At 47.1% G+C, this 16,359-nt stretch overlaps 1 protein-coding gene and 1 pseudogene across 4 annotated transcripts in view; one reads left to right on the top strand and one right to left on the bottom strand.

The window, feature by feature from the left end:
- The window catches only part of SEC14L1 (SEC14 like lipid binding 1), a 75,777-nt gene extending 59,740 nt beyond the window's left edge, over positions 1-16,037 (bottom strand). For 2 of the 4 annotated variants that reach the window (XM_034942968.3, XM_063599432.1), the window contains exons 1-3: positions 15,362-16,037; positions 13,743-13,847; positions 12,834-12,926 (exon numbers count right to left, since the gene is read on the bottom strand). In XM_034942968.3, the coding sequence (XP_034798859.1) occupies positions 12,834-12,896 (63 nt within the window). In that variant the 5' untranslated portion in view covers positions 12,897-12,926; positions 13,743-13,847; positions 15,362-16,037. The remainder of the gene's footprint in view (positions 1-12,833; positions 12,927-13,742; positions 13,848-15,361) is intronic. The other 2 variants (XM_063599434.1, XM_063599433.1) reach the window with 2 other exon arrangements.
- Positions 3,838-3,994, top strand: LOC129394534 (U4 spliceosomal RNA; annotated as a pseudogene).
- Positions 16,038-16,359: the final 322 nt, after the last annotated feature.

The raw sequence follows: 16,359 nt of genomic DNA, 5'->3' as shown, positions 1-16,359 counted from the left end.
AGTGGTGCGATCCCAGCTCACTGCAACCTCAGCCTCCTGGGTTCAAGCAATTCTCGTGCCTCAGCCTCCCCAGTAGCTAGGATTACAGATGTGCGCCACCACGCCCAGCTAATTTTTGTATTTTTAATAGAGATGGGGTTTCACTATGTTGGCCAGGCTGGTCTCGAACTCCTGACCTCAAGTGATCCACCTGCCTCAGCTTCCCAAAGTGTTGGGATTACAAGTGTGAGCCACCGCGCCTGGCCGAGAAATCTATTTTTGAGGGCATGAGGATTTGATTCTCACCCTGGGAACACTGGCAGTTGCAGGGAAGGTGACAGAGGCAGAGAGACCAGTGGAGTGTCAGGACCCTACAGCGGCTGCCAGTACACAGAGAGGATCCTCCACCAGGAGCAACTGCATGCGGCCAGCTAGAGTCAGCCAGGTGAGAAAGGAGGAAAGGTATTCTAGGCAAGTATGTGGTCAAGGCACCAAGATCATGACAAAAAATGGTATACCTAGGAAACAGCAAGAAATTCGACATAATTAGACTGTGCAGTGGGTGTGGAGGCCTCGCCATGGAGAGGAGGCTGCAGGGACAGGCAGAAGGCCAATGACAAAGGATTCTGGGAGCCAAGCTTAAGCTGGGAACCTCATCTTAAAGATGAGGTACGTGGACTGGGCGAAGTGGCTCACGCCTGTAATCCCAGCTGAGGCTGAGGCAGGAGAGAGGCGGAGGCTGCAGTGAGCCGAGATGGCGCCACTGCATTCTAGCCTGGGCAACAGAGCGAGATTCTGTCTCAAAAAAATTAAATAAATAAATAAATGAAGATGAGGTGCAGCCACTTCATCATTTGAAACTTGCAGGCAGCACAGTCAAGTTTACAATGTACCGATCTCTCTGGCAGCAGCCCCGAGGAAGAGCAGAAGAGTGAGGGGTAGACTCAGGGTCCAGAGGCTGTTGTAAGGAGGAGTGGTCTGGGGCTAAGCCACCAAGGCTACAGAAGAGCAAAGTGAGTGCCCATCCAGGAGACATCTCTGCCATCTCCCATCTGGGCACCAGCAAGACTGAGGGGTGAGGAAGGAAGGCTGCCAGGGATGCCTGGATTTCTGCTCTGAGGGTAAGGTACCTGCGGGGCCACACATCTAAAGCAGCAGCTCAGGGGAAAGGCAGAGCTTCTGAGTGGTGTTTTATTGGTTTGGTTTTTACTGGGGTGGGTGTGTGGGTGTGGGTGTGTGTTTGTTTCTGTTGGGGTGTGTGTTTTTTGCGCAGGCAAGAGGAGATGAACTCTGTTTCAGAGGCATTAAATCTGCCTGGGACAGTGAAATGGAGATGTCTGCCAGACACCTGGCTTGGAGTTTGGAAGCTCCTGGGGGGCATCTCGGGTGAAGACAAAGCTTTGAGATCTTTAGTTTATAAAGTGACAGGTGAAGCCACAGGTTTAAATGGGGCTGCCCAGGAAGACAGCCAGATAGCTATGCCTAAAATAGCATTAACTGCTCATTAAAACACCTATTATTGCCAGAAAATGCAAAATATACAACTGGGGGTCCCCAAACAGCAAAATCAGAGGAAAAGGAACAAACAATCCATCCGCACCTTAATAAGGCAAGAAAGTGGAATAAAGAAAGTCCAGATCAGAAGGGGAAGGCCAGACCCCTAAAAGGAAAAGAAGTAAGGACGCAGCCATCTACTGAAATACACAAGACATTTACAAACTGGACGCTTATCAGTACCTCGGATATTCTACTGATACACATGGCAGTACAGATCACTGAAAAACAGGGCAGATGTCTGAATGGAAAATGGATCCAGTACATATAAAGATACACATAGCAATTATTTCATATATTGATACATAATTATAGAGACAGACTTTTCTTAAAAAAAAAAAACCAAAAAAAACAGAAGGGGCCAGTAGAGTCCTCCCTCGGTATCTGGAGGGGACTGGTTCCAGGATGTCCCTCCAATCCCAAAACCTGTGGATGCCCAAGTCCCTGATATAAAAATGGAGTGGCATTTACATTTTATATTTAACCTACACACATCCTCTCATATACACAGACATACATCTTTTAGATACAGGGCCTCGCTCTGTTCACACAGGCCAGAGTGGCACTGCAGCCTCAAACTCCTAGGCTCAAACAATCCTGTCTCAAGTCTCCTGAGTAGCTGAGACTACGGGCATGCGCCACCACACCCAGCTAATTTTTTTTCAATTTATCATAGAGACAGAGTCTCGCTAAGTTGCCCAGGCTAGTCTCAAACTACTGGCCTCAAGTGATTCTCCCGCCTTGGCCTCCCAAAGCACTGGGATTACAGATGTGAGCCACCACACCCAGCCCTCCCGTACACTTTAAATTCTCTCTACATTACTTATAATACCAAATAAAATGTAAATGCTATGTAAATAGTTGTTGCATGAGTTTTATTTGTATTACAGTTTATTGTTATATTATTTTTATTGTTTTTCCTGAACATTTCTGATCCACGGTTGGTTGTATCTGTGGGTGCAGAACACAAGGATACAGAGGGCTGCTGTCCTCTTACATCAACTTGTACCATGCAAGAAAATTACAACGCAATATATGCTTCTTGTTACAACATGCAAAATAATTCCACTAGAACTATATAAAAGTGTCTGCTTCACTAGCGTACAGGTCAAAAATCAAGAGAGATGGATCAATTATAACATCTGCCAACCAAAATCCTCTCTACAGTGAACTTCTCCAGGGAAGCTTCCCCAGGCAGCCCAACAGCCCTATCCAGAGCTCTAATAAAAGAGACAACAGAAGAGGGCAAGGACTGACTGCCCAGCACAACTGGACGCCTCAGACCACAAACACCACCCACCTCCTCAGCCCCAGGCCAGACTCCTGCCAAGTGCCTGCTGCATGCACTACATAGAAACGCTGCCAATAAATTAATCCCTCTCACCTGCTTTCAGTACAAAATGAGGACCCATTCAGTGTTAAAAAGTAACTACAAAAATAAATAAATAAGGAGTAACCATAAATAGAATGGCCTAGTTTAATTTGGGAAAAAAATATTTTGCATCTTATTTGCAACTCAAAATTATATAGAACAATCCTAGGAAGAAAAGGGGAGCAGCTGGTTTTAACTATTAGTTTCCATCTCTGCCAGCAAATGTTTAAACAGAACTGCTAGCCAGGCTCAGTGGTTCACGCCTGTAATCCCAGCACTTTGGGAGGCCAAGGAGGGTGGATCACTTGAGGTCAGGAGTTTGAGACCAGCCTGGCCAACGTGGTGAAACCCCATCTGTACTAAAAATACAAAAATTAGCCGGGCGTGGTGGCGCATGCCTGTAGTCCCGCTACTCAGAGGCTGAGGCAGGAGAATCGCTGGAACCCGGGAGGCGGAGGTTGCAGTGAGCCAAGATTGCGCCACTGCACTCCAGCCTGGGTGACGAGTGAAACTCTGCCTCAAAAAAATAATAATAATAAATAAATAAAGAGAACTGCTAAAGGGTGGCTGCATTGATTGAATTTAGGTCCACACCTTCTCCTTACAGCCTATTTGCTGTAAGGAACAATTAAATCAGCAAAAGGTTAAGGTAACTGAACAGGACAAATGACCCAGTTTCTCTAACAAATCAATGGCATGAAAGGAAACAAAAGGAAAGGGAGAATGTTAGAGAATAAAGGAGACCCAAGAAACATAATAACCAAATACAAATGGCTTTATTTGAAGCAGGATCCAAGCAACTTATGAAAGACATTTTTTAGACAAGTGAGAAAACATGAACGTGGACTGTGTATTAGATGATCATCAGGCATCACTAGTACTTTCGTTAGGTGGGATAACAACATGGCGGCTGTGTTTAAAAAGGAGAAAGGCTCTCTGCACAGTGGCCCCATCATAGTCAGTGAGGTTTACCCGAGGCACGATTATTGCTCATTGAAAACTTCCCAATACCACAAGATAACTTGCAATAGAGCTGGCACCGGCCATTTCCCTTTTTTTTTTTTTTTTTTTGAGACGGAGTCTCGCTCTGTCACCCAGGCTGGAGTGCAGTGGCACGACCTCGGCTCTCTACAACCTCTGCCTCCTGGGTTCAAGCGATTCTCCTGCCTCGGCCTCCTAAGTAGCTGGGATTACAGCTGCCTGCCACCACGCCCAGCTAATTTTTGTATTTTTAGTAGAAACAGGGTTTCACCATGTTAGCTAGGCTGGTCTCAAACTCTTGACCTCAAATGATCCACCCGCCTCAGCCTCCCAAAGGGCTGGGATTACAGGCATGAGCCACCGTGCCCAGCCAGCACTGACCATTTCTGACAGTCTCTATGGAGACTGAATATTTTGGTTTAAAAAAAAAGTCTGCCTTAGTAATCTTAAGCAACAAGAATATAATTTCAAATTTTAAAAAAGAAAAATTAGCTGGCATGGTGGTGTGAGCCTGTAGTCCCAGCTACTCAGCAGGCTGAGGCAGGGCTCCTTGAGCCCAGGAGTTCGAGGCTGCAGTGAGCTATAATCGTGCCACTACACTCCCGCCTAGGTGACAAAGCAAAACCCTATCTCAAAAAAATAAAAATAATATAAGCAAAAGGTTAGAGATGTACACTGAAGTATTTGTCAACAAATTAACAAGATACCTGAAATCTGCTTTAATACACCAGGAAAGAAAAAAGTGGGTAGAACTGATAAAAATATTGGCAAGAGTTTGTTTTGTTTTTTAGAGACAGGGTCTTACCACGTTGCCCAGGCTGGTCTCAAACTCCTGGCCTCAAGCCATCCTCCCCACTTGGCCTCCCAAAGTGCTGGGATTACGGGCATAAGCCACTGTGTCAGGCCCGGCAAGATGCTGATAACATTGAACCGGCAAGATGCTGATAACATTGAAACTGGGTGATGGGTAAATGGCATTTATTATATGATTCTCTCTACCTGTGTATGCTTGAAATTTTCCATAAAACAAGGTTTTGGGGTTTGTTTGTTTTTATAAAACCAGGTAAATCAGAGAGGCGAGAAGCTGAATCTGATCCATCTTATTTCTGCTTGAAATATTTTCCTACTGCACCACAACTGCCTTCACTCTAGTGCATTAAAGACACTTGGATACAGCTCAGGAAAAGCATGGGGAAAAACCAACTGGAATGCATAATGCTGAGAGGCGGAATACAAGGGAGAAGGTCTGGCTCTGTACAAAGTAGCACGTAATGAAAGCTCACTCTAATTGTCCATTTTCAAAACCAACTAAATCTGACTAATTACACCACCCCAGCTTTGATGAAATGCAATAGGAGTCACGTGATGGCATTCACAACTTTACAAATGAGGGCAGCACAATCTCCCACTGATTGACCAGGTCCTTTTATATGTCATAGGAGAAAATGCAACATTTCCCTCCACTTCCAGACTTGAACAAAGTTGGGTTTTAAGTCAGCTACCCCAAAAAGTAGATTGCTTATTCGTTTGGGTAAAAACAAATTCTACTGCACATTAGGCTGCTGGAAGATCTAAGAATACCTTGATGCATTTCAATATCAGACCTAACCATCAGAAACTTAAAAAAACCAGAATCAGAAATACAAAAAGGCCCAAGGATGAAATCCAGGATGAGAGAAAGAAGACATGCTCTGAGAAGATGAACGACGGACTGAAAATATTTCCTGTAACTAAAACAATGCTGAAAATCTGATGTGCACAGGACCCCAGTCAGAGGAAGAAAACAAAGTTAGAGAAAAGGGGACAGGCAGCTCAGAGAATATTCAGGCAAGGTACGGGTGGGCGGATGGATGGTTTCTGAACGCAGCTAGCTGCCACAAAGATGGAGAAAGGGCAAAGCAGGACCTGTGCCCCCTGCCCAACCAACCAGAGGAACAACATGGGCACAGCTGCCCAACATGGGCACAGCTACCCGTCAGAAAGTGTTCTCCCTCGGGCATTTCGCACTCTACGGAGGCCCTGATTAAGGAAGAGCAGTGTCTCCTCACCCTGAAGTAAGATATATGAGTCGCGAGTCCATCCCTCACGTCTCCCTGTTTTGTATATGAAATTGGAATGGATGAAAGAGCTTCAATATAAATGCCTATTTGATCTAACATTCATAGTCATTTACTCACTTATAAACTGATTCAGTTCCCCTGGTATTTGGAGGTGAGAAGGGGCAGGGTATCTGGAAGGGAGAGGAGGAGACTGTGGCATCACCAGGTCGCCCTTGCCTACCCTCACCCCTGCTGTCTGTTTCACTCCAGCACCTCCTCACAGCAGTCTTACACTAGTCACTGGCCTAGTAGGTTACAAAGCTGGTCTGTGGCAGACACAGGTTTGTACCTGGCCTCAAAGCAAATCTCTTTCTCTTCCTTCCTCCGGTCTTACTGGGAAGACATGAGACACCTGAGAGGAAAGGGGGAAAAAAACCCAAATGCCAGAGTACAAAACAAAATAAAGCAAGAGGAGCAGGAGAGTGAAACAAATTCTTTTGTACTCGGGCCATTTAATCGACAACTGTGGTTACTCTGAGAGCACTGCCTGTGGGCCAGCCCTGCTCCGCAAGGAGCAGTATTTAAAAACAAAAACAAAAACAAAACCTATACACTGGTAAGCAGGTTTTTTGGTTATTCAACCTGGAAAAGCACACCATTTAAACTGCCAGGAGAGTGTTTACCAACAAGGTTTTGCAACATTTATGAAAATTTAAAAAAAAAAAACAAAAAACACAAATCAGCCAACTATATCACAAAAGGGCTTTGCTCCCAGGTGACCCACTGGTTAATTGAAAGACCATAGCATGTTACTTCTGTTCCATGTAGAAAACATAAATCTCTTGTCTGAAAACAGAATTAGAGATGCATTTTATTTCCTTATTTATTTTTGAAACAGGGTCTTGCTCTGTAACCCAGGCTGGAGTACAGTGGTGTGATCATAGCTCACTGCAGCCTTGAACTCCTGGGCTCAAAGGATCCTCTCTCTTCAGCCTCCTGAGAAGCTAGGACTATAGGCACACACCACCATGACCATTTATTTTAATTTTTTTTTTTATAGAGACAGGATCTTGCTATGTTGCCCAAGTTGGTCTCGAACTCCTGACCTCAAGAAATCCTCCCAACTCACCCTCCCAAGTTCTCAAGTAACTGCACTACAGACAGGCGCCATCATGCCCTGGAGATACAGTTTGGATCTGAATTTCCACCATTCACCAAGTCCTCATCCTCACAGTTCGTGTGAACAAGTCACACACATCTGCATGCCCACAGACTATGTCCTCAGCACCCGCGCTTGGGAGAACAAGACAAATAACTGTCAAGGTCACCGCCCTGGAAGGACACACAAAATAGTAGGAGAGCAACACTCAAGAGGCTTTGTGAATAAAGAAACTCCCATTGCAAGTGAAAGTACCTAACACCAACTCCAACATTAAGAATGTGTCCCGGGGAAGGGAGAGAAACATGAATGGCGTCTTCAGAGGCATCGGGGACGTGCAGAAGGACAAGATGGGTAAGATCTGGAGAGACAGATGGGGAATGGCAAACATCTGAGGCAAAGAAGTCTGAAAAGAAAAAAGAAAAGAGGGGGCAGGAAACGGCACTGTGTGTCCAGGCCAACGGGAACAAGACAGAAACAAACGTTCAAGTTCAAGCTGGGAAGTGTGCATAATTATGAAATAAGGTTAAACGGACCAGGCAGAACACAGCCACAAATGGCCTTGCCGAAAAAAGCACAGGAGCTGAGACGTGCGAGGACGGATAACAGGAAAGCCTTCAACACGGGACACACACAATGGAAAGTGTGTGGCAGGGGAGCACAAAGTGACCTAAGGGATGAAAGATGTGAGTGCGCAAAGGAACAAGGGACCCCTGGTCTTTCCCTGCAAAGGGAGGGGCTTACGCTGCAACGATGGCAGTGCTGGGACAGACAGGGACAGAACCAGGTGCCTTGGTTCCTGAAGGCACAGTCTAAAGGGTGTGTCTGCTGAAGGGACAGAGACACTGAAGGGGTTCCTGGAGAAAGCCAGCACTCCTAGGGCACAGTGAAACTGGGATGAGGGCGAGGAAAGGAGAGAGCAAAGAATGAGGTGACCACATCTGCTGTGTAATGGAAATAAGCCCGGACAGAAACGGCACTGGACAGGGTGGCAACTCCTGGGATGCACAGGAGCTAATGGAGCCTCTTCTATCGTGTGTTCCCACTGGTCACAATGAGGACAGCTGTCCTCAGCAGAAGAAAGACCAGAGTCCAAGCCACTATCTCGCCTGCGGCTGTCACCACAAAAATCGGGTTCAGAAGGTGGCCTCTCATGTTCTTCCCTCTCTCCCACAACTCTCCTTAAGGGCTCCTGACCTTGACCTCTCCCACCCTGCCCTCCTACGCTAGGTGGCCTCCCGCCTCCTTCATTTTCCCTTTGAAGCCTTTATTAAGGAACCATTAACATGCAGGGGGAGGGGGAGATGCACTTGACAATGTTTAACTTTTAAAGTTTGTGCTTTATCTTAGAAATTTCAAAAAGAAACACTTCAACTCAAGCACCCTGGAATTATACATCCCATTCTAAGTTCCTAATCTGTGGGATCATATCACTATGCTCCTGTGAGATCTTAAACCCTTTAAGGCACAATCAATCAGTGTCCTTCACTGATTCATTTCTCCTCCCCGCAAGCCAGGAAGAGAAGCCCTTTGGTTAAAACTGATCAAACTGTACACCTGACATGTGACCACTTCATTGTATGTAAATTATAACTCAATTTAAAAAATGAGTCCCCCACACCTTTGTCAAAACACAGGACATCTGCAACCATCCCCCCAGAAGGTTCCCTGGTGCGCCTTCCTTGTCAGGTGTGAGGCTTTCGTTTGTGTGTGGCCAAGAAGTTTTGATTTCTCTTTCATAAAATGTTTCAGGTACACATCCCTGGGTAGAAGGAAGAAGCATACTATGAGAAAAGAACACTAAACTCGAGAATCAGATCTCGGCACTACCTGTGTAAGTTTCACCACCTCGGAGTCTCAGATTCCCCGCCCTCCAAGGGAGGGTTGAGCTAGGTGATCGCTCCAACGCGCTGAAAGCTCTGACATTCTGTTTCTGGGCTGATATCTAACAAAACAACACCACGCAAATGCCTACTGAAAAACCTCCACTTCAATTTTGCTTATGTAAATACCACTCAAGCGAGTTAATGACAACTTTAACATGTTTTTTTTAATGGTACTGACCTCAAAACAAATGGTAAATTTTCATTAAATCAAGTGAGATGCAATTAACATATCTGACCTGATGTACCTATTTATACTAGGCACTTTTTACCTGAACAATTTTCCGGCAATACTAAATTACAAGTAAACTCTTGGTTAAAACAAACAAACAAGGGCATTAAGTTGAGTGAGGCGTTTTCTCCCACCCTCTCACCTCACAGGACTCACATAAACCAGGACTCGACCCACCTCCCGTGACTGCGTGCCGGGCACTGCCGGCCACTCCTGACGCCATCGTGCGTTCTAGTGAGGCACATTCGCTTTCTGATGTGCTCACAAGTCCGCCGGCGGAAGCTACGGTTCCGTTCTCACCTTAACTGCATATATACCTCTTTCCTCACTCTGAATGCTGAACTGAAAAGGGCATTTTCAGGTTAACTCATTTTACTGTTAGTTTTCCTCAATGACAAAAAAAATTAAGCAAATACTGAGGATTTTATACCATAAAACTACAGTAAGAAATGGGGGCAAAGGACACCACACAAACATCACTCACAGTCTACTTTTGGAAGGAAAAAGGTAACATATTTCATTTTCGGATTTAAAAATGTTTTCTTTATACTACAGGGTGGAAGAATATACGTGCGTGTGCGTGCATCTGTGTGTTTGTTTGTTTGTTTTTCTAACAATTCAAAAGAAAATTTCCTGAAGCTGGTGAGGCAAAAAAAAAGTTTCTAACTAGTAAGTTTTAAATCATAAAAAAAAGAAAAAAAAAAGGAGAAGAAAGAAAGAAAAAGAAGGGAAATTAACCACTACCTCAGAACGATAGTTTTAAAATGGTTTAATTGTAAAAACTTGGTGGCAGCTCAGAATTTGGATTTCGAGTTCTTCTGTAAAGTCCTGCATGAACTGGCAAGGTAAATGTCACAATTTTGAAAATAGTGAAGTAAGGGAAATAAGGAAGTCTGAACGTTAAACAATCCAAACACCTCCTCTTTTATTAAATCTAACGTTTGGCAAAGAAACCAGCCTTTGCCTCAAACTATCAGGGTTGCATGAACTTTTTAAGCCACACTCAAGTGTTTTGGAGAACATCCCCCACCCCGCCCAACTCTCTGCCCTGTGTCCACCCCGGGCCGTGGGCAGCCACTCTGCTTTACCCGGCGATGCCCACTGCCTACCACCCCCACTGCCTCCTCCCCAGCTCCACCAGCCCAGCTCACTGAACAAGGGTCAGGCCTCCCACCCAAGGCAAACAATCCACAGGCTAGCCAATATCCTCAAACCCAGGACCAGGGCAGGGGTCGGGGTGGGGAATGAACTAGATCAAGTTTCTCTCAAGGATGTGAACTATGAAATGTGACAGGAATTGGTCACTTAGAAACTGAAAGAATGCAACAAGAAATGCCACAGAGTTGAACTGGGGCCAGAGGGCTTTCAGACAGCTAAGCAAGTCTTCGAGCTGAAGCCACAAGGAAAACTAGGAGTGAGCAAAGCAGCCAGCTGGTGGCGGGGTAGAAGGCTCCAGCACATGGAGCCAGGCACAGTCCCACAGGGCAAAATCCTAGAGAAAAACTGTGGCTGAGGCCCCCAGAGCAGCCAGGAACCTCCCTCCACTCCCAGGCTCTGGAGCTCAGCCCATCCCAGCTCGAATTCCCGGATTCCTGTGTGATTCCTATCACACTATACATGTTCCCACTCACCAAAGTCCTTCCCAAGCTGGCTGGAGGGGGTCTTTGCCTCATACAACCAAAAGCCAAAACAGCACAGATAACATGCAAATGGCAAACATGGTAAGTCAACAACATAAAATACTGTTAACAGCCCTAGCTACACATATTTAAGACGTGTAACTACATCTTAACACACGTAACTTCTTAACACACAGAACATCTTAACACACAGAGCTTCTGACCCACACACACACACCAAAACCTCACACCTGAAAGGGAAGGCGCACCACAGAACCTTCACCAGGGGGATGGATTCAAATGTCCTGTGTTTTCACAAAGGTGTGAGGGATTCTTTTGTTAAAACTGATCAAACTGTACACCTGACACGTGACCATTTCACTGAATGTAAATTATATCTCAAGTACAGTGGCTCACACCTGTAATCCCAGCACTTTGGAAGGCCAAGGCAGGAGGATCACCTGAGGGCAGAAGTTCAAGACCAGCCTGGCCAACATGGAGAAACCCCATCTCTACTAAAAAACAAAACAAAACAAATATATATGTGTATATATATATACACACACACACACACACACACATACACACACACACAAATTAGCCAGGTGCGGGGGCAGGCACCTGTAATCCCAGCTATTCGGGAGGCTGATGCAGAATCGCTTGAACTCAGGAGGCAGAGGCTGCAGTAAGCCAAGATCGCGTCACTGCACTCCAGCCTGGACGAGAACAAAACTCTGTCTCAAAAAATAAAAATAAAAATAGACCAGGAGAGGTGGCTCACGCCTGTAATCCCAGCACTCTGGGAGACCAAGGCGGGTGGATCACCTGAGGTAAGGAGTTCGAGACCAGCCTGGCCAACATAGAGAAACCCCGTCTCTACTAAAAATACAAAAATTAGCGGGCATGGTAGTGCAGGTCTGTAATCCCAGCTATTTGGGAGGCTGAGGCAGAAGAATCGCTTGAACCCAGGAGAGGGAGGTTGCAGTGAGCTGAGATCGCGCCACTACAATCCAGCCTGAGTGACAGAGTGAGACGCTGTCTCAAAAAAATAAATAAAATAAATTTTAAAACAAACCCTCTCATGTAAATTCTTCCCGTAAGAGGACTTCTTGTTTTTTCAAAACTATTGATCTACATAAATCCCACAAACATACGCTAAGCAGAAGCAGCCAGCTGCTAAAACACCTGCGTTTCTATTTATAGAAGGAACAGAAACAGGTAACAGTCCTCTGTGTATTAGGAGTCAAAACAGTGGCTCACTTGAACCAGGGCAGACTTCTTCCTGGGTCGCCTATGTTCTGGTTCCTGACCTTGGTGCCAGTATCCCAGGTGTGCTGAGTGTGACACACATTTTCATCAGGTGTGTGCTCATGAAAGACACATTCTCCTGTCTGTATTATATTTTCTGGTATGTATGTTATATCTTAATAATAACACAAAAGAGAAAGGAAAAGAAGAAATACCCTACGGTAATCTAAAAATGACTGGAAAAGGTTTGCTTTGCATCTAGTAAAATGCTTATTTTCAGCCAAATTCTTCAGGTAAATAACGGAAAAACTCATTCAACAGAGTCATTTGAATCGTGAGTAAAACTCCATCGCACAGTGCTCAGTTCTAACACCACCTAAAGTGAATTCACCCATAGGCAGAGCACTCTTCCACACGAGCAGCAAAGACCACACTCCATGTCCCTTTGCTACTCTAACGAAGGAAAAAAAGAGCACAACCCCGAGGAAGAAGTGCTTAGAATCCCACTTCTGTGTGTTCAAAGGGAGAATTAACTTCAATTCATACATTACCCTGAGGTGCATTTTTTTTAATAAGCAGATTTTTATTTTCAGAGGCTTGTATTTTAAAAACATTTTACACACTCTAGATACGGTTCATAAGCATAAAAACAGAATAAGTTCAAGTGATGCCATGAAGACGAACAATAAATCTATAGATCATCAAATTCTAACACTGTACTTTATAAATAAGAAGCCAAAGAGTAAATTGAAATGTCAAGTACTTACAGCCATAATTAATTCAAAGGGGTATTTGTACACCCTCACTGGGGACTGGTATTTCTGCACCATGATTGCAATACAACAGCAACCCTCTCACACCTGCAAAACATAAATATATGTGATAAATAACCACAATGCAGAAACAAATTATTAGTAAGTCTGCACTGACACATCATACCACACTCTAACGACAGAAAGAGACCACAATAGGTCATAATTCTATGCACACAAAAATGAAAAGATGATATTTAAATACATGAGGGCAGGGGGAGGTAATTAAACGATAAGAAAAAGCAGACAAAGCCCCAGTGCAATGAGGCAAACAGTACTGGTGTGAGAGGGGTCCAATCCTCTCATCGGCTTACTGGGACTCTGCATTCATTACATGACCTGACCTGAGTCCTTTCCAGCAATGAACTGTTATGATTCTATTATTCTAATAACCAATATAATTAATGCTTGGATCATTTTCTCTTAAACAACTTCTACTAAAAGCCAAATAAAAATGATCTCGTGTTAAGATATTAGCTCTGGGAAAACAAAAATAAAACTGGAAAAAAATACTACTGTATCTCAAACTATGGAATACTCCTCAAAAGCTAGCTTCAAAGGAAACGTGTCAATTCCTATTTTCTAACTGTGTACACTACAGCTTTGGCGACCTGTCTTCGAGTGGCAGAGATGCCAAGTATTCTGGCTAAACAGGCTCCACTGAAATCTCTAGCCTCAGATAGCTAATATCTGTAAGTAATCGGTTAAATGTTCACACCTAATTCACAGTCAAGGAGCCCTCCTTAGGGGTGCATAATCATTCTCTAGCGCCAGCCTACACGGATTGCTCTAAAAACACACCTGGACTTGCCAGTCCTCTGTCTCCCCTATTTAAAGTGAGAAAGAAAAATCGAATGAGCCTACCTGTCTTGTTGAGGATAATCATTAAGAATGGTACTTTATGCTGAACATGGTGAGAGGATATTCAAACATACAAAACTGAATATCCTCAAGGAGCCCAAAGTCTAGCTGTTAAAAAAAAAAAGAGAGACAAATTACCAAGATGTATTTTATTTCAGAAACTTCCAAGATTCCTTTTTTTTTTTTTTTTTTTTTTTTTGAGACAGGGTGTCTCTCTGTTGCCCAAGCTGGAACACAGTGGCACAATCTCCACTCACTGCAGCCTCCACCTTCTAAGCTCAAGTGATCCTCCTGCCTCAGCCTCCCAAGTAGCTGGGACCACAGGCACGCACCACCATATATCTTTTTTGTAGACGGTTTCCCCATGTTGCCCAGGCTGGTCTCATACTCCTGGGCTCAAGGGATCTGCCCACTTCAGCCTCCCAAAGTGCTAGAATTATAGTCATGAGCCACGGCGCCTGGTATAAAATTCCCATCTATACTACTGGGTTTAAACAGGTTTGGAACTTTCTCTGGTATGTCTGGCGTACCTCTCAGAGGAGAGGTCATGGTGGAAAACATCGCCATCTGACAGTGTGAAAACGGCTAAGGAATGACTCTGGGTGACCACGAGTAAGCCATTTGACTTCCCTAGGACTCAGTTTCATCTCTGTAAAATGAGGTTTTCGGGGAGATGATCTTGAAAGACTTCCACCTCTAAAACCATGAGAATGAGAGCCAAACTCCCAAGTTCTCCAAACTCAACTTGAAGCTTTTCTAATATTCATCTTGATTATGCGACTGACACATCCTGATGTGCTGGGACCACGTTCTTTTTCTTTTGCAAACCTTACAGTGTTGGTGCACAGTGGGAATCCAATCATCTTTTAAAAATTGAATTGGGAATATTAATTTTAGGGTACTCTCCCAGATATGAGGACGATAACCGGGTACAAACAAGAGTGGGGAGAAGAAGCAAAAAAGCGTAACGCTCGTTTAAGAAACGGTAACATCCATTCAGGATTCCACCGCCTGGCAGAACTGGCTACACTCACTTAAGAACCTGCTAATTCACGAGCTTGTGAACCACAGCCAGGTCTCAGCTGCCGATGCTCTGGTCCAGATAAACGCCCTACGCGGGCATCCGGAGTGACAACGACCAAGTGGCATCCAGGAGCCGGACGGCCTCCATTGCATGACAATCGCTGTTTAAACAGGAGCCAAAGGCCAGACCCACTGAACGCATCCCGAGCAGGCTCGAGGGGCGGCCGGCGCCCGGGGCTGCTCAGCAGGGGTCCCGCGCGGCTGAGCCTCACGGGGCCAAAGCCCCGGCCGACGGGAGAGAGGGGCGGGCACTGGCTCCGGACCCGAAACTCCGCTCTCAGCAAAAAGCGGCTCCCGGGAGCTGGAAGCCTGGCGAGGTGGGGGTGGGGGCGGGGGCTAGGGGCGACGAGGGGCGACCAGGGGGGCGGGGGCACGGCCCGTTTCGGGTGCCGGGCCGATGGCAGCCGGGGCTGGGGAGGGACAGGCTCAGCAGGCGGGCGGCCGGGAGTTCCGGGGGGCCCGCCCGAGAGGCGCCGGACTCCACGGAGACCGGGACCGGGGCGGGGGCGCACTCGGACCCGCCGCGACGACGCGCCTACCTCTTGTCAGAAAGGCCGGGCCTGGGACGCGGGGTGGCGAGGGGCGCTCATACCGGCGGCTCCGCGGGGCAGTCTCGATTCCGCTGCTCCGCGGCCGTAGCTCGACCGCCGGTTCCGGGGAGGGGGCCGGGGAGGCGGGAGGGGGAAGGGGCGCGGCGAGGGCACTTGTGGTTGTTACGGGTGACGGGGTGGGCGGGGCGGGGCGCGCGTGCGCGGCCGCGGCCGAGGGAGCGGGGGCGGGAGCGGGCGATGGTTGCTAAGAAAGGGGAGGGGGGAGGACACCCGGGGCCCGAACTGCGCAGGCGCGAGCTCCGACCCGCGGGCGTGGGAGGAGCTCGGAGAAGGCGCCGGCCCTGTCGCACGGCTGGATGTGCCCGGGGTCCTCGTGGCCCCTCCCAGTTTTGCGTCACTTGTTGGGGGCGGGGCCGGGCGGGGCTTCGCGAGTAGCAGGCGGAGGCGGAGTGAAGCCCCAAGGGGCTGCCGGCGTGCAGGGGAGGGGTTCGGCTGAGCGGGAAAAGGGAAGTCTGCGGGAGGTCAAAACCACCGGGGCCGTCCCGTATGGCTGCTGCTCTGAGGCCTGCCTCTCGTCGCCCTGGCGGCTGCCCCCGTGCTTCCTCGTTTCTTGTTGACTGTTCAGGAGCACCAGCCTGCTCGCGCCAGTGCCCCGACCGCATTCTCGCCGAGTAATGGGGAGGAGACGGACGCCGGTGCTGCGCGGCCCAGGGCTCGGGAGGGCCCGGGTGAGCCCGGGTGGAGCCCAGCGGCATCCTTGTCAACACATCCAGACGGCTCTAGTGTCGGGCCGCGGGCTTGAAACTGAGACACGCGCCCAGGGTCTGCCCCTCGGGAACGAGGGGGCCAAGGTGGGGCTGCTAAGTAGCTCCCGAATTTCAGCAGGAGAGCACCGTCCAGCCCCAATTTTCAATCCGGTACCACTGAGACATTTTGGGGTCCTTAAGAGGAGCTCATGACTAGAAAGGGGCACCTCGCATGCCCAC

The sequence above is a fragment of the Pan paniscus genome, chromosome 19 (genome assembly GCF_029289425.2).
Source record: "Pan paniscus chromosome 19, NHGRI_mPanPan1-v2.0_pri, whole genome shotgun sequence".
Taxonomy (NCBI): Eukaryota; Metazoa; Chordata; class Mammalia; order Primates; family Hominidae; genus Pan; species Pan paniscus.
The sequence above is the reverse complement of the archived record's forward strand: the minus strand, read 5'-3'. Positions and strand labels throughout refer to the sequence as shown.